This window comes from Medicago sativa, chromosome 8 (genome assembly GCF_051527215.1).
Source record: "Medicago sativa cultivar Bolivia chromosome 8, Bolivia_mono, whole genome shotgun sequence".
In the NCBI taxonomy this organism is placed as follows: domain Eukaryota; kingdom Viridiplantae; phylum Streptophyta; class Magnoliopsida; order Fabales; family Fabaceae; genus Medicago; species Medicago sativa.
The window spans coordinates 5,380,541-5,397,395 of NC_140756.1; the positions used below are offsets into that span (position 1 = coordinate 5,380,541).

At 31.3% G+C, this 16,855-nt stretch overlaps 1 protein-coding gene and 1 long non-coding RNA gene across 3 annotated transcripts; one reads left to right on the forward strand and one right to left on the reverse strand.

Moving 5' to 3' along the window:
- Nucleotides 1–1,354: 1,354 nt before the first annotated feature.
- On the reverse strand, nucleotides 1,355–2,082 carry LOC146896376 (uncharacterized). Its single transcript, XR_015022659.1, has 2 exons — nucleotides 1,851–2,082; nucleotides 1,355–1,741 (listed from the first exon to the last, which is right to left on the reverse strand). It is a non-coding gene; the product is annotated as an uncharacterized LOC146896376 (long non-coding RNA).
- Nucleotides 2,083–2,588: 506 nt separating this feature from the next.
- LOC146896377 (equilibrative nucleotide transporter 3-like) lies at nucleotides 2,589–7,579 on the forward strand. 2 transcript variants are annotated; one of them, XM_085735363.1, is made up of 9 exons: nucleotides 2,589–2,915; nucleotides 2,995–3,099; nucleotides 4,762–4,917; nucleotides 5,116–5,259; nucleotides 5,761–5,866; nucleotides 6,217–6,395; nucleotides 6,645–6,805; nucleotides 6,895–7,153; nucleotides 7,274–7,579. In XM_085735363.1, the coding sequence occupies exons 1-9, from the start codon at nucleotides 2,874–2,876 to the stop codon at nucleotides 7,373–7,375; spliced, it is 1,254 nt and encodes a 417-aa protein (XP_085591489.1). In that variant the 5' UTR covers nucleotides 2,589–2,873; the 3' UTR covers nucleotides 7,376–7,579. The 2 variants fall into 2 exon arrangements, with proteins under 2 accessions (XP_085591489.1, XP_085591490.1); XM_085735364.1 differs by lacking the exons at nucleotides 2,589–2,915; nucleotides 2,995–3,099 and adding an exon at nucleotides 3,611–4,003.
- The last annotated feature ends 9,276 nt before the right edge of the window (nucleotides 7,580–16,855 follow it).

A 16,855-nucleotide genomic window follows, 5' to 3' on the forward strand; every position in this document is an offset into this window, starting at 1 on the left:
AAAAATATGGTCAAAGTAAGTTAGGTCAAAATTACACATTTTCAAATGAGTCATCTATTGCGGGACGGAGGGAGTAATAGATACTCAACCACTCCAATATAAATCCTCTAATAAAATGTTTAAATGGGTCCTACCAATAACTCTTCATCATTTACATTTCAACAAAAGCAACTCAACAATGATTATTTTATTAAAAAATAGTGCGGGGTCCACTTAAAAATGGGGGTCTTAAGTGAGACCATGAGTCTTAAAAGACCCTGGGTTCATTAGAACCATTTCGAAGGAGTAAGGAAGTTTGTCTTTGTGATATCCCTCACAAACCAAAGGCGAACGACTCGAACCCTGATATTCCAGCTTTTTTTGGAAGGAGATATATCAGAAACCAAATCGATCTTTGTGACAATTTCAATTTAATAAAGAGATACGAAGATGACGCAAAGAAAAAGAAATGAAACAGAAAGACAACTGCAAAATTGGAGTTGTGGTGTGAAGAAAGTGTTGGTCAATAGGTCTAATCTATAGTAGATTTTAGATGACAATTTTGTAAAACAACCACATTTAACTTAACCAATCTTATTTGAGCTCATGTCTTAACTATTAAGCAAAATATCTGTCAAAAAAAAACTATTAAGCAAAATATATTAATGTTTTTTTTGTTTTGTTTAATGATATCAATAGGTCTAACTGTAACCGAAAAAAAATATCAACAGGTGTAATGTTTTTTTCGGGAATGATGTTTTCGGGATAAACATCAGAATTTTTTTTTCTTCTGCCCTCCATGTGAAAAAAAATTGATGGGACTACCCCTTGTTGAAAAATAATGATGCTATTGCCCTTGTTCTTGGTATCATTTGGCGAACACTGTTTTTTTTAATTTTTTTTTTTTATGTTTGATGTTTGGTTTGGCGAACATGTGCATATTTATTATTATTATTATTTTATGTTTGTTGTTGCTTGGCTAACAACCTTTTTTCCTTTTTATTTTTTATTTTTTTCATTGTTTATATTTTTTTATAATTTATTTTATATTTTGGTTGATAGACAAAAATGACGAGATGCTTCCTTCAAAAAAAATGACGAGATGCCGTGACCGCTGCATATATAATACAATATCATATTGTTTTGTACTGCACAAAAGCCTGCGTATAATTAAAAGAATTGCTAAATCGGACGCCGTGATCGAGATTCAAACGCCAACTTCTTAACTTGTGTGTGAATTTTTAATAACTTTTGTCACTTTTGTGATTCAACGAAAAAATAAAAGAAATTATTTTAAAAAAACAATAAAACAAAACGGAAAAAAAACAATAAAAGGTTGTTCGTTAAAACCAACAACAAACATGATAATAAAAAGTAAATAAGAAAATGGCTGCTCGCCAAATCAAACATCAAACAGAAGAATATTTTTTAAAAAAAAGTGATGTTCGCCAATTGATAAGGAGAACAAGGGCATTTGCATCATTATTTTTCAACAAGGGGTAGTCCTATCAATTATTTTCACATGGAGGGCAGAAGAAAAAAAAACTCATAAACATCATTATCCTTCTGTTTTTGTTCCGACTGTAAGATCACTCGTCATAAAACCACTGAATTGAATGCTTCCCACAAATTTCTCTACTTGTAATAGTAGCATGCTTTCAGATGTCATTTCAGGTGCATTTCACCATTATTTTGATACGATTTTTTTTTATGTATAGAATCTGTTTATCATCAATGGTTGGGTACAATGAGGTAGCTACTGCTGCAAAAACAGAAACAAAATAAAAAAGTGAGTATTGACATTGTAATCGATTTTTTTTTTAGGAAGAGGAAATTAAAAGACAAGAAAAACAAACTAGCCACCTAAATACCCCAGAGGTATCCGCAAGCATGATAATGTCCAATTGAGGAGGAGGAGAAGTCCACATCTTCAACGAGTCGGTATTAGTTGCATCAAATTTAACCAATCAGTCAGTACATTCATTCCCTTCTCTCAAAGTATGACTAAATGAGATCACCCATGGAAGAGAAGAAAGCTATTTTAATAAGAATGATTACATCTTATTGAAAGAAAAAAAAAATCTTTATCACTATTGATACCATTATTCTTTGTTATAAAACTATTATTATTATTGTTATTATTAAGAAACAAATTATGAATTGCAAAATTAGAGAGGATTTATAAGTTGCAAAATGGGATAAGTTAGAGGAGCTGGAAAGTGATTTTTTTTAATTGGGGGCCAACGTTGCTATCAAACCTTAAACATAAGAGCATAAAATGCTATTTTATCAACCACATATCCTTAAATTGTCTCCGCACTTCGGTATAGTCAGTTACCGATGAATCATAGTAACAACACACACTATTGACTTTTCCCAACTCTGTGGAGCGAAAAGATAGAAAGAATATAACCTAATTTTTTGCGTGAGAAATAGGAAGACCAATTCAACATCACAAAATCATACCATAATTCTCTCGATCTCCCCTACCTCACTACTCTTTACGGTTTCCTTTTCTCCACTGTTATTCTATCTATCATAATATTTGTCCACTTTCTAACATTTTTCACTTTCAGCTTTTACTTTCATGTTCTTCCATTCTTCATTTTTGTATACAATTTCTAATGCTTCAAGTGTGATTTGAAAATTGTCTGCAAAATATGAAAAAAGCTATACCCTAAACCCTATTAGTTTAAAAAGTACTACTAGTGAGTGAAACCAGAAAGAGTAGCAACACATTTGTATTTTGTTGTTTCTTCAATCGCTTTTCTTTTCCCATCTTATTAGGTTTAAGTTTATCTGTGTTGTTTCCTTGCTTGGTCAATTTGTTCTAATTATTTCCTTGGCGTTATTATTTTTTAATTCATTCTTGTTTGTTGTGACAGGTCATTAGCATGACTATTTCTAATGAAAGTGTGGCACCAGAAAAAATGGAGGTTTAGTATGAATCATTTTCCTTTTCATCATTAGTTTTTCTTTTGCGTGAAATAACTAGAATAATTTTGCTACTAGCAGGGGAAATTCCGAGCGAAGTTAATATGTTTCATTCTTGGAGCTGGATCCCTCATTGCACTAAACAACTTGTGGACTATGGGAGATTACTACTACCAAGTGTTTCCTGTAAGAATCTCATCATTTCAAAAACTACTATGAACCATCTTTCATTCTTTACGTTTTGTATGATTTAGAGTTAATTGTGTTCAGATATTTATTTTAAAATAAATATGATCGCAACATCTTTGAAAGAGTGTACATGATCCAAATAGTTAAATCATCTACTTTTGCTTCCAAAGGATTTGAATTGTTGCAATGACCGTTTCTTCTTCACTGTATGAGCACTGCAATAATTAGAAATCTTAAAGCATTGAATATGCAAAACTTGGACCAAGAAAGATCAAAGATCCAATACATATGTAACATGTTCCATGAATACTAGCAGAGCTGGATCCAATACATATGTAACATGTTCCAAAAATGAATATTTCTTGGAGCTGGATCCCTAACATTTTTTATCTCTGAAATATAATGTTTAGTTTTCACGTGGCATCAGAGCTCCCGATCTTGGGGTCTTTGTTTCCGCATAAACCCTAGTCGCAGTCTTTGCGGTTACTTTTGCTTTTTTCGTCTTTATTGTGAGTTTCTGTCTTCTTCGCGTACTCTTTGAGATCCTAAAAGCCCTGTTCATTAGAAAACACTATTCACCATGCACACTGTTTATCGCAAGTACTGTTCATTCCGAGTGCATTTTCATAGTACGCCACTGTTCATCGCACTGGTACTCTGGTACTGTTCATCGTAATTTTTATTTTTTATTTATTTTGAAGTGGTTGTGTTTTCTTTTAAATCTGAGCACATTGGAAGATTTTTACCGCTGCTCTTTGGTTATTTGTTCTCTTTGGTAAGACATCGGTCAATATGTCAAAAAGAGGATTGATACAATCCTTGAGACAAGTTGAAATAAAAAATGTAAGATCTTTTCTGAAGGAATTGGATAAACCAACATGTACGTCTCTGACATACTCAGGTACATCTCTTTCTCCACTTCCACTTTGTAAGTCTTAATTTTATGTTAGATTTAATGCTTCAGATAAACCATATATCCAATATTGGATTCTAGAGCCACTGACCACATGACACCCTTACCTACACACTTCTCCACTTATTCATCTTGTCCTAGCAACAAGAAAATATCTATCACTTATAACTGTAGCAGGTTAAGGAAATGTTCAAATAAACCCAACTATAATCCTACAAAATGTCCTTCAAAATTTCCAAAATGTCCACTAGCCTAATTTGCACTCCGTATATCTCTTCCCAAAGTAATCTTGCAGATCTTCTAACTAAGAGACTGAACAACAAAAATTTAAAGAGAATTCCTTTCAAGCTAGTAATGATAGATATTCATTCATCAGCTAGAGGTGGAGTGTTGTAAATAGTGAAATTTTAATATTATTATTAGTAATTTGTAATTCGCCCGTTAATCATTAGTCATGTCCATTAAGTTATAATAACCTATATATAAGTACATTAATTGTACATTTTTTATCTCTGAATTATATATTCAGTTTTCACAGTAAACAATTTTAATTAGCTTCCCCATTAATTGGTGCAATAGTAAGATGGGTTGGAGCGGGAACAGGAAACAAGATGATTAATTTACCGACACTTTTCCTTTGATTTTCTTTCCTTCTATTTTTGTATATATGAAATTAAATTATATATCATATTATCATGTGATTATGTGGTTATTGTTCTAATAAAAGATTCCATTTGTTTTTGAAGAAATACCATCCTATGCGAGCATTCACAATCTGTTACCAGCCATTTGCACTTATAACAACATTGATATTGGCTCACTACGAGTCAAGGATCAATACAAGTTTGCGGAACTTATATGGATATGCACTTTTTTTTGTTCTCTCTTTCTTGGTCATTGTTGTAAGTACATCTTTCTTTCCATCAATTATTTTTGCTTTACCTAGTTTACTTGTGCTCTGTAAAGTAGTGAATGTATGGTTTTACTTTCCAAGGTGTAAAATTCATTTTGACACCTTCTATTATTCTCGAGTTTAATTGATTTTACCTTTAAAATTGATTATAACTTGAAGTAAGAATTTACAACTTTGGGTGTGATAGTTGGATCTAGCAACATCAGGGAAAGGGGGAATTGGAACTTTCATCGGATTATGCGCTTTTTTTGCTTGTTTTGGAATTGCACATGCTCTTGTTCAAGGTGGCGTCTCTGGAGAACTATCTTCTATGTGTCCTGAGTTCATTCAGGTTGGTCTTCCTAATGAAGTTCATGTTTTTTTCCTCGTTTCTATTGTGGAAATTATTTTATATAAGGTAAGTGAAACCACCACAAGATTTGTCTATTTGTCAAATATATGTCATATTCTTTAACTAGCATTTCATCGTCTTCATGACAAATGCAGAAGAAGAAGGGGGCGAGTCAATTTTGATGACCGAGTTCAAAATTTCACCCGCCCCACTTAATGACAGGTTAACGAGTTGGCGGGCTAACCCGTTATACGAAAAAATAATTGTCAATGCATTTTTTAAACAATTTTATTGTTATAAAAATATATTGCTGTTATTTAAAAAAAAAAATTGACAGCAAATAAATTTATGGTAATATACAAGCCAAAAATAGCTGGTCAAACGAGCCGGTCTGACGGGTTGGCCAGTTTTGCTACCCTTTATTGAAGAGGGGATACTAATAGTCTTCTTTATTATTTTGATAATAATTGTGAACTAATAAAAAAAATTGATGTTATGCAGGCCTTTATTGGTGGTATAACTGCTTCTGGAGTTGTAGCTTGTGGTTTGAGACTTTTAACAAAATCTTATTTTGAGAAATATGGGAACGGACTTCGCAAAGGGGCTTGTACGTTATATTTTTTTAGTTGTGTACTCTCGAAAATGAAATATAAGAAAAAGGATTTTATAAGACTTGATATATTTGGCCATTCAAAATGAAATATAACCAAAAAAATAATTTTAGAAAGTTGACTTTTTTAGATAAGCAACAATTTATTGAATGAGAATAACCAAATACATCAACTTTTTAAAAAAAAAAAAAAAAAAAAACAAGTGTTTTTGCTACATTTTGCCTCATTCTAATATCTCATTTCAATAGTAAACAAGGACTGCCCTAGGTTAATCACAGTAAACCATACACCAACAATTTTGTTTAACTTTGCTATAAACTTTATTACTCCTCATTTTACTTTGCAGTGTTAAGCTTAGGCATCTCTACACTCTTTGAGCTATTGAGCATTATCATGTATGCAATTTACTTTCCAAAGTTGTCCATTGTAAAATACTACCGGTTAAAGGCAACCTTAAAAGGAGCAAACACAATTACAGATGGTCTTATTGCAACCGACATTCAAAATGTTGAGACAGACCAGGAAGTAATTTATTGTAACTTTAACTTATTTCAAATTTATTAATCGAGACGCATTGTCGGTGTAAATATTATTTACACTATCAACTATTCATATCACTAACCCTAAAAGTTGATCACACATAAAATGATTATCAATGTTTAGTTGATAATAACATGAATTGTTTTACACCAACATTGCTTCAAAATTAAGCTCATATGTTAAGCCAAATCTGTACTTTCAATATGCTAAAAGCTTATGGACTTTTGTATATAGGTTGGAGTTGTTGCTAATCAACAAGAATGCTTAAGCCACAAGGAACTATTTCTTCAGAACATTGATTATGTTTTTGACGTAGTTATGATATATGTATTAACCCTGTCTATAATGCCTGGATTCTTGTATGAAGATACCGGACAACACAAGCTAGGAACATGGTAAGTATTTATCAATTCAATTCCATATCTTTTGATGCATCAAACTTCCAAATTGAATTTTGACAAGAAACATTTGGTGAATATTTTAGGTATCCACTTGTTTTGATGACAATGTACAATGTTATGGATCTAATTGCATCATATATTCCCCTCATCAAATTCTTGAAGTTGGAATCTAGAAAGGGCTTATTGGTTGCTACTCTTTCTAGATTCTTGTTGATCCCAGCATTTTACTTTACAGCAAAATATGGTGACCAAGGTTGGATGATCCTACTTGTATCTTACTTGGGACTAACCAATGGTTATCTCACTGTTTGTGTATACACAGTGGTACCTAAAGGTTACAAGGTTAGTGTCTTTTTTAACACTCATATTCAACATAGAGGTTCTTGTACAATTGGGCTAGATAAATATTTTTCTAAACTATACATGACACTGATCAAAGTTGTGGTGTTTCTGGTTTTGTAGGGTCCGGAAAAAAATGCATTGGGTAATTTGCTTGCTTTGAGCCTTTTAAGTGGTATATGTGTTGGAGCTGCTCTTAGTTATTTATGGCAAATTGGAAAGTAAATCTTTAAATTATATTTCTAGGTCGAAGTTTCCCTTGTTTTGGTTTGAGTTTTTTTATACTTTAAAAAACTTATAATTAATCTTCCCCTTGTTCAAAAAATTTAAATTTGCATGGGAGACCTTATTTTATAACGATATAAACATGCTTGCAAAAATTTAAAAAAAAAAAAAATCAATTTTTACGTCACTTTTCATTTTGTTTGATGATGAGAAGCCAACAATTGTTATTACGTCACTTTTCTAGACCCTATGTTTATAGGAAAAAATAGAATATTTATTTCAACCGTTCAATTAATGTTAGCAAAAAAGTATGTATATATGAAGAAAGCATACCGCTTTGGACTGATTTTATCTCTCCTTTCAATTATACACTTAAGTAAAAAAAAAATTTTTGAAGAAACCCTTAAGTAAATTTTGTTAGTGCCATTCAAAATAATACGAATTTATATTATATTTGTTATATTTTTTGAAGGAAATATTATTTTTTATATTATAGTATCATTGAAAAAGATAAGTTTATTTTGTCAAAATATGAAAATATAAAATATCTATTATGCATACATATAATTTTCATCAAAATCAAATTAATTCTAATCAAAATTTTATAAAAACTACTTTTTGTAATTTATACGTGTTATCATAATTAGAAGAGTGGATAGAAGGTTACGGATTACCCGTATAAACGCTAGAATTTTATAGAGTTTATAGTTCATTCCAGCCGCTCAATTTTATAGAGTTTATAATTCTCCCCTCAGAAAAGTATATTTTATAGAGTTTATAGTTTATACTTAATATGAATCTCTGATATCTGACACGATACTGATACGGCGATAAGGAAAATTTTTCAAAATTTCCGATACGATACGTTATTAAAAAATTGAATTTAAAATTAATAGTATAAGTGCACAATGCGTAAACATAACTAAAAATGATCATAAACAAACATTCACATTAATGAAAATGATCAAAACAAGTACAATTACATATTTTTTCCGCACAAATTAGAATATAGTTAAACATCATTAGTACTATAAAAAAAACAAAAAAAAGAACATCATTGTCTAATGTTGACTACTTAATAGTTGACACTAATTGAGATTGAAAACAAACAATTTGAAACAAACAATATTTTCCCAATTAGAGAGAACAACAGTTAGAGAGAACAACAGAAGAAGAGAAGATGATATTAAAGGGAGAAGAACATAAGAAACATAACATTAGAGAGAAGAGAAAAAGAGTAGAATTTACCTGAGGTGTTAATGGAGGCAGTTGGTGATGTTGAGTTAAGATTGAGACAATCCGTGATAATGGTCAGAAGATGGAATAGTTATTGTTTGGTGGTGACGAGAAACCCTATTTTTTGGGGTTAGAAGAGACAATCTGTTTTTTTTTTTATAGCATTGCAGTCTTTATGTATTTTTATTTGTTATTCTTTTTTTAAAATGAAACATGTAAAACAGAAGTATCAGTGTCGGAGTATAAGTTTGTCGTATCGGAATATATGTTAGTCATATCCAACACATATCGGTTATTTATTTTTTTGAAAAAAAATAATATTAATTTCCCGATAGTTCTCCAATACGCGTATCGGAACGTATCGAGACGTATCTGTGTCGAATATGTGTCAGACACGATTCTTCATTCTTAGAGTATCAGGGCTTCGCAACTTAATAGACTAATGTTTTGTCAGCCAATAGCAGCACGACAAATTGCATGACATATACTTTCTTAGTTTAACACAAGCACAACTTTATTTTCTAATCGTTATGTTTTAAAAACAAAAAAAGAAAAACAAAAATAAACTAAAAGTGAAAGTCTCCAATAGTTTCCGCCACCATCTCACCACTTATATTGCCGCAACCTCCATGTTACACTTTGCAGGACAACCATGTCCGTGTATAAAACTTATGACTATGAGAGTATTTTTCGTATCTGTGTCGAATATGTGTCAGACACGATTCTTCATTCTTAGAGTATCAGGGCTTCGCAACTTAATAGACTAAGGGTGCGTTTGATGGTCAGGATAGGGAGACAGGATATGATACATTAATCATATCCTGCTTAAATCTCATGTTTGATGCACCAAAGGGATAGGATAAAATAAACCATTTTTCTATCCTATCCTGACTTTCCTTTGTAATTTCTATCCTGAGTATAGGCTGGGTTAGAAATTATCCTGATGGGATTAGAAGATCATTCCTTATTTATTATCCTGATATTCTGCCATTTTTAAAATATTGTCATTTTTAAAATAATGATAGCAAGTATTTTCTATTATAATTAATAACATTCCATTTTTATAATATTTAATTAATTATGAGAGCAATTTTTTCTTTTAATTATAATGATATCATGTTTGTTATCATGTGCGCATCAAACACATGATATGATTAATGTTTATCATGTCCTTATCATATCCTATTTCTTTGAAGGATTATATGTCTTGTCCACATGGTTGTTTAGTCTCTTGAGCATTTGACTCTTTTGTTCACAAAATCTATGAATTGGGGGATTTTTGTCTGACTTTTTCAATCTTCCAATTATACCCTTAAATAAATTTGTGTATAATAGTGTTATATTGTTAGCGTTGTTAAAAAAGATAAGAATTTCCTCTAAAAAAATAAGAATTTATATTATATTTGATATATTATTGGTGTCTTGAAAAAGATAAACATGATTTGTTATAATTTTAATCAATATTTCATATAAAATACACCATTCTTTTTTTTTTTTTTTTGAAAGAAATCATCACGTTCATAAATTATACGCTTCAACACAATAAAAAGAACAGAAAGACGGACAAATAAGTATATGTATTTATGTTTATATAACTACTTGACCAAAAAATATATTTTTTTTTCCAAATTCTTTTTTGAAAAAAGAATATTTTTTTCCTAATTAAAAAATAATCAAATTTGTTGAGTTTGTTACAATTTAAAACTCACATATATCTATACTCAATAATAACTTACTACTCCAAAATTTATGGACACTTAACTTTGGATCTTTGTTACGGCACACAGTACATGTAATTCCTCGTAGGTTAGCCCTTGAGAAATATTTATCTACCGAAAGCTCTCTCTATACTTCAGAATTAGAATTGTGAAAAGGAATGGAAGATCATCAAGTAATTATTCCTCTCATGGGAGAATCAAACTTCTCTGATCCAATTAACATAAGGTACTCCATACCTTCTAATTTTTCCTCCTATAATTCTCTTTTATTTATTTATTTATTTATTTTATTTTCAATTCGTATGTATCTGTAATGAACCTAGACAAATAACTGCCACGTTACACTTTGTGTAAGGGGTTATAAGAATGAGAAGGAAATAGAAATGGGGTGTGAAATATGTGATGATCTCATTTCTCTTCTAATCTCTTTCCCTTTCTCTTTCTTTTTCTTGTACCTCAGAACTACTGTACCTTCATAATTTTCTGCACTTACTTCTTATTGAACAATCCATTAAACATTATACTAAATTCTCCATTAATCAAGTTCAGTTCCATTGAATATTTGTACTATCATTACAGTATCTAATATGATCCATTGTTTACAGCGATTGTGAAAAAGACATGAAAGAAGTGATTGTAATGGAAGAATCTCCTTCAAGGTACTCAATCCCTTTAATTTACCCTCACACAATTTTACTATTCTTTTGTGCTTTTAAACTTACATATAACCTCATGATGAACATATGTTAATATGAATAGGTACATAAAATACTTGGCAGTGCTCTCAACAATACTATGCTTGGTATTGGTTATCTTCCCTACATTAAAGACATCATCATATGGTGTTAACTTCATGGCAAAATATGAGAAAACCTTCATGCTCTCGATCTTCCTTATTGTTACCTATATTCAATTAGGGCTATTTTCTACTACGACAATGAACCCTATTCAAAGCAGCATCTTTGGGATCTTATTCATAATTATGTTATCAAGTTTAACTTCAGTTGTAGAAGTTGGTCTTTTTTCATGGATGGCTATCATGAATTTGATCGTTTGGGCCATCTTCATTACATTGTTTGTCAATGCTCTCGGCAAATGGATCTCTAGATTGAAGATGTTGTATTCTCAAAAGAAATCCATCAATTCATAGTTATTATATATGTCATATCCATACTTTACGCCATTAAAATTATAAGGCTTAAATATCTTTTTGGTCCCTAAAAATATACCAACTTTTTGTTTTAGTCCCTCTAAAATTTTCCTTCAACTTTTAGTCCCTATAAAATTTTCAATCACTACTTTTGGTACCTATTTTTAAGTTAGTTTTTGTATTTTTTAATGAAATTGTGCAGAAATGTGTAGAATATTGTAAAAAAAAAATTAGAATTTTTTAACAAAGAATAAATTAATTATGAATTTTTAACCGTCAAACATAAAAAAATTCATATTAAATTCATGTTTTGTTAAAAAAATTTAATTTTTTTTAGGAGAGATTCTTATAATATTATGAATTTTTCTGCAAAATTTTATTCAAAAATATATATTCTACATATGAGTTTACTTTAAAAGAGGGACCAAAAGTGAAGATGAAAATTTTTTGAGGGACTAAAAGTTGAAGGAAAATTTTTGAGGGACTAAAACGAAAAGTTGGTATATTTATAGGGACTAAAAACATATTTAACCAAAATTATAATGGACAAAATTTATGTATAGTTTGGAATTTCATTTATCTCAATAAAGATTGATTGTGCGGATTTATCGTCTCGTAATGTTATCTCATGAGTCGTTTTTTATAGTTTATTTTCTTCTTGTTGGTCCTTTTCTAATCCTTCTTTGTTTTACAGAATAATAATCGTTCTAGTTTGAATTTGAGTCGATTTGAGTATCATAAAGAAAATCAACAACAAAACACATCTATGATCAAGTTCTATTTGTTTTTGATATAATAATTTCGTCTATGCCCTAACTAAGAATCATCGTGAAGTAATTCATTCTTATTAATTTACCATCAAATTCAAATATTTATATATTTAGCCTACTAATTGTTGGATTAAGAGAAATCTCACTTTACGATTCTCTTATTCATTCACTCTCTCTTATGTTTAGATTGAAAAATAACATTTAAAAACTGAAGAGAGAAGAATTTAGAGACTTGTGTAAAATTGAAACCATACACTTGTTTTTTCTATATTCACTTGACATGTCTTATGTAACATACAATGATCACTACTTTGTTAATATAGGCATAGAAAAAATCATATCAACCATATAACAAAAAAAACATAAAAACTGAAAACTAACAAAACAATTGCTTGCACAACTCACAAGCTCATTAATTGACTAAATTTGAATTAACACTCAACAGACCACTTTAATTCATGTTGGTCCTCTAAAAAAATTCATGTTGGTGAATACTTTGATTCACATCTGATCTCTTAGTTTTTGAAACACTTTCACTGCTAGTGCCCTAGTTAGCAAGTGTTGTTTTTGGATTTTCAAACTATTGTATTTGGATTTCCAAATTCTATTATCTACCGAAGTTGTTACTAGGTTGAGTCACGACCAGGTCGCTCTCTTTAAGACATTTCGTGGCACTGCCCAAAATTGTGCAAGGTAGACTATCAACCACGCCGCCTCCAGGATAAAACAAGCCCAGCTACAACTGTGCGGTTAACTACTGCACCGTAGAAAACCGTTCGAGAATTACACCTTCAAATATGGTACTAAGACCACTCTTTAATACTGAAACCACTTGTCTTATTTTTGAACTTGGGATTGTCTGAACTATATTTGGATTCTGGACCCCGAGAGTTGAACTCACTAGTAGAGCCTATGAATGTGTATTCATCGGGTATGCGATAAATAACGAAACATATAGGTTTTATGACCTAAATGTTAAAGTGATCATAGAATTTAAAAGATGTCGATTTATATGTAAATGTTTACCCCTTTAACTAAAGAATAGTGGGGGCACTAGTGGGGGCTCTAATGGGAGCACGACATTAGTGGGGGGCAAAATAAATTCCCTTCTAAAAATTAAGAACTAGTGGGGGCACTATATCTAATCACATTCATGTAATTAGAAATAGTTATGAAAACATCATACGAGATGTTATAGAACCTCAAGGAGGTAAGAAAGCTAAAATTGCTAAAGAGTATGAACTTGGTTTATACATTGGAAGAAGATTTATTAAGCCTTAAAGAAGTTATATCCTCATTGGTTGCTGAATTATGGCAAAAACAATAAACGATGAAATGAATTTTCTAGAGTCTAACAAAACATGACAATTGGTTGACTTGTCTCATAGTTGCAAAACCAATCGGTTGTATTTGGATTTTGAAAAAGGAACTAAAACCTGATGGTACGGATGATGAATACAAGGCTCTCCTTGTAGTCAAAGGTTTTAGACAAAGAGAAAAATATAGACTTCTTCGACATTCATTCACCAGCCACGAAAATCATATCCATAAGAGTACTAGTCCCTTTAGCCGCCGTTCATAACTCGATAGTACTCCAAATGGATGTGAAAGTTGCCTCTTTTTATGGTGAACTAGAAGAAGAAATCTATATGGAACAACCTGAAAAAATTTGTGATTCATGGACAAGAAAACAAGGTATGTAAGTTAGATAATTCTTTGTATGGTCTAAAATAAACTCCTGAGGAATGGCATGAAAAAATTGGCATTCTAATGCTATCGAATGAGTACAAAGTGAATGAAAGTGACAAATAATATTTGCACGATCATATGTCTCTATGAAGACAACTTGCTCATATTTGGTTTAAAGATTCATGTTATGAATTATGTGAAATCATTGTTTATCAATAACATTGATAAGAAAGACCTAGACAAAGTTGAAGTAATTCTTGGTTTCAAGATTACTAGATCATAAAAGAGAACCTTTTTGATAAATCTCATAAAGTTGAGAAGATCTTAAGGAAATGTAACTATTTGTCCGTAAACTTGCAATCATATATTATGATCCAAGTGTTAGATCACTTGAGATGGAGTTATAAAAACAGAATATGTGAGCATTATTGACAGTACTTAGGTATGTCATTGAATGTATTAGACCCGACATTGCTGATGTCGTGAAACTCTTGTGCAAGTTTACTAGTAGACAAATGAGAAGCATTGACATGCTATTGAAAGAGTCATGAGGTGCCTTAAGAAGACTATGACTCTAAGATTAAATTATGAGGAGTAACCTATTAAATAGAACATCCTTCAGATGAGTCTTAAAGCGACCAGTGACTGCATATTGAGCATCATTGGAGGAGTTATTTGTTGAAACAAATGATATTGACTCAGTCCACTATGGAATGAATCTGAGATGAGAACACTAGAGAAAACTAGTGGAAGAAGCAAGTTGATAAGATGCTTGCTAGCTGAGAACCCTTAGTGGGTGAAACTGTTGTCTGAAGTGTTAATTTGTTGTGATAGTCTGCAGCTATTACAAAATTGAGAATCGTTACCACAATGGTAAGAGGCGATTATTAAGTCACGAACACATAAAGTATTGGAGAGCTAGCTACTCTTAAAAGGAACGGTTAAAGTAGATCATGTACGTACTGATAAAGAATTAGTCAATCCTTTGACGAAAGGAATTACTAAAAAGAAAGTCCTAAACACATCCAATAGGATGGAACTAATGCCCAAAGGTCACAAGTGATGGTAACCCGACCTACATGACTGGAGATCCCAAGAAATAGGTTCAATGGGTAATAACAAGTCACAAGTGATAGAACATGCTATGATAAAAGTAAGAAAACATGATTCCTGCAGCGATAAAAGGATGAGATAATAGAAACTCTTAATGAGATCTATACTCTATTTGGAGTGGAGTACATAGCTACAGGAGTACTCTTGATAGACTCACCTATACGAATGTGGAACTAAGGGCCGGTTCCTATGGAATTCGGGGCAGAATACCTAGAGCGTTCGTTAAACCGGGATACACGTGCAAGGCCATTAACGCACAGGCTTTTAGAATACACCTTATGAAAAGGTTTGTGTGTGGGTTCTATGTCTGAGATAGAGTTCAATGATGTAAGCAACTCTTGTTAATCAGAATTTTACTCGCTATGCAGAGGTTCAAGTTGTAGGCGACACCTTTGTTTACTATCAAATCTTATGGAGACGTTTTTGACGTTATTTATGAAACCATTTTTTAAATTCAAGTGGGGGATTGTTGGAACATGTGTGGAAATTGAGTTAAAAAGACTAAACACAAATTCCCATGTTGGGTAGAACTAGTGTTGTGTGAATTGAAAAAAAGTGGAAGTCCCACATCGGATAGAACACACACATTAGTAGTGTTTATATAGTGGGGATGTACCTCTAATAGGGGTACATAATTATGTGAACGAAGTAAGCACTAAAGAAAAAATATATATTGATATATATTTTATTATTTGGAAATGATAAATTAAATAATTAATTTAATCAGATAAATTAAATAATTAATTTAATCATTATTAGAAAGTGTTTTCTTAGTCCCCAGGTTTTGCTAAAATATTTTTGGAACGCAATCTAGAATATTTTGGAACACAATCTGAAATATTTGTGTAGGCAATCTAATATATTTTAGTGTTTGATCTGAAATATATTTTGGTACATAATATAATATATTTTTGTACTAAATATAATATATTTTGGTACTTAATTGAGATATTTTTGTACTAGATCTAATATGTGAATTACTTAATGACAAAGTAATGTATTACTTGTTACCAAAGTTTCTCACTTATTAGTTGTGAATTTTTTCTATAAATAGAGAGCTCACACAGTGCATTCCACACACCAAAGAGTTTCATTGAGTTGTCGGGAACTCTTTCTCTCTTCTCCCTTTCTTCTTTCTCTCTTCTCCCTTTCTGACTTGTGTTGACGAGTCTTTCCTCTCTTCTCCCTCCTTCGACTTGTTTAACAAGTCCTTCTCCTTTTTCTACTCCTTTCTGTCCCTTCGGAATAACACTCTTAATTCCGAGAGCATGAAGGTTTTCTCATATTTTGAATATAGGTAACAATAAGGAAGATCGAGAGCATGAAGGTTTTCTCATATTTTGCCATGAAGTTAACACCATATGATGATGTCTTTAATGTAGGGAAGATAACCAATACCAAGCATAGTATTGTTGAGAGCACTGCCAAGTATTTTATGTACCTATTCATATTAACATATGTTCATCATGAGGTTATATGTAAGTTTAAAAGCACAAAAGAATAGTAAAATTGTGTGAGGGTAAATTAAAGGGATTGAGACCTTGAAGGAGATTCTTCCATTACAATCACTTCTTTCATGTCTTTTTCACAATCGCTGTAAACAATGGATCATATTAGATACTGTAATGATAGTACAAATATTCAACGGAACTCAACTTGATTAATGGAGAATTTAGTACAATGTTTAATGGATTGTTCAATAAGAAGTAAGTGCAGAAAATTATGAAGGTACAGTAGTTCTGAGGTACAAGAAAAAGAAAGAGAAAGAGAAAGAGAAAGAGATTAGAAGAGAAATGAGATCATC

Bases quoted from the DNA above. Each gene is read 5' to 3' on its own strand.
- LOC146896377 (XM_085735363.1), top strand. From the start codon at position 2,874: ATGACTATTTCTAATGAAAGTGTGGCACCAGAAAAAATGGAG. The intron at 4,918-5,115 runs GTAAGTACATCT...TGGGTGTGATAG, and splicing joins TCTCTTTCTTGGTCATTGTT to TTGGATCTAGCAACATCAGG. The intron at 5,260-5,760 runs GTTGGTCTTCCT...GATGTTATGCAG, and splicing joins TGTGTCCTGAGTTCATTCAG to GCCTTTATTGGTGGTATAAC.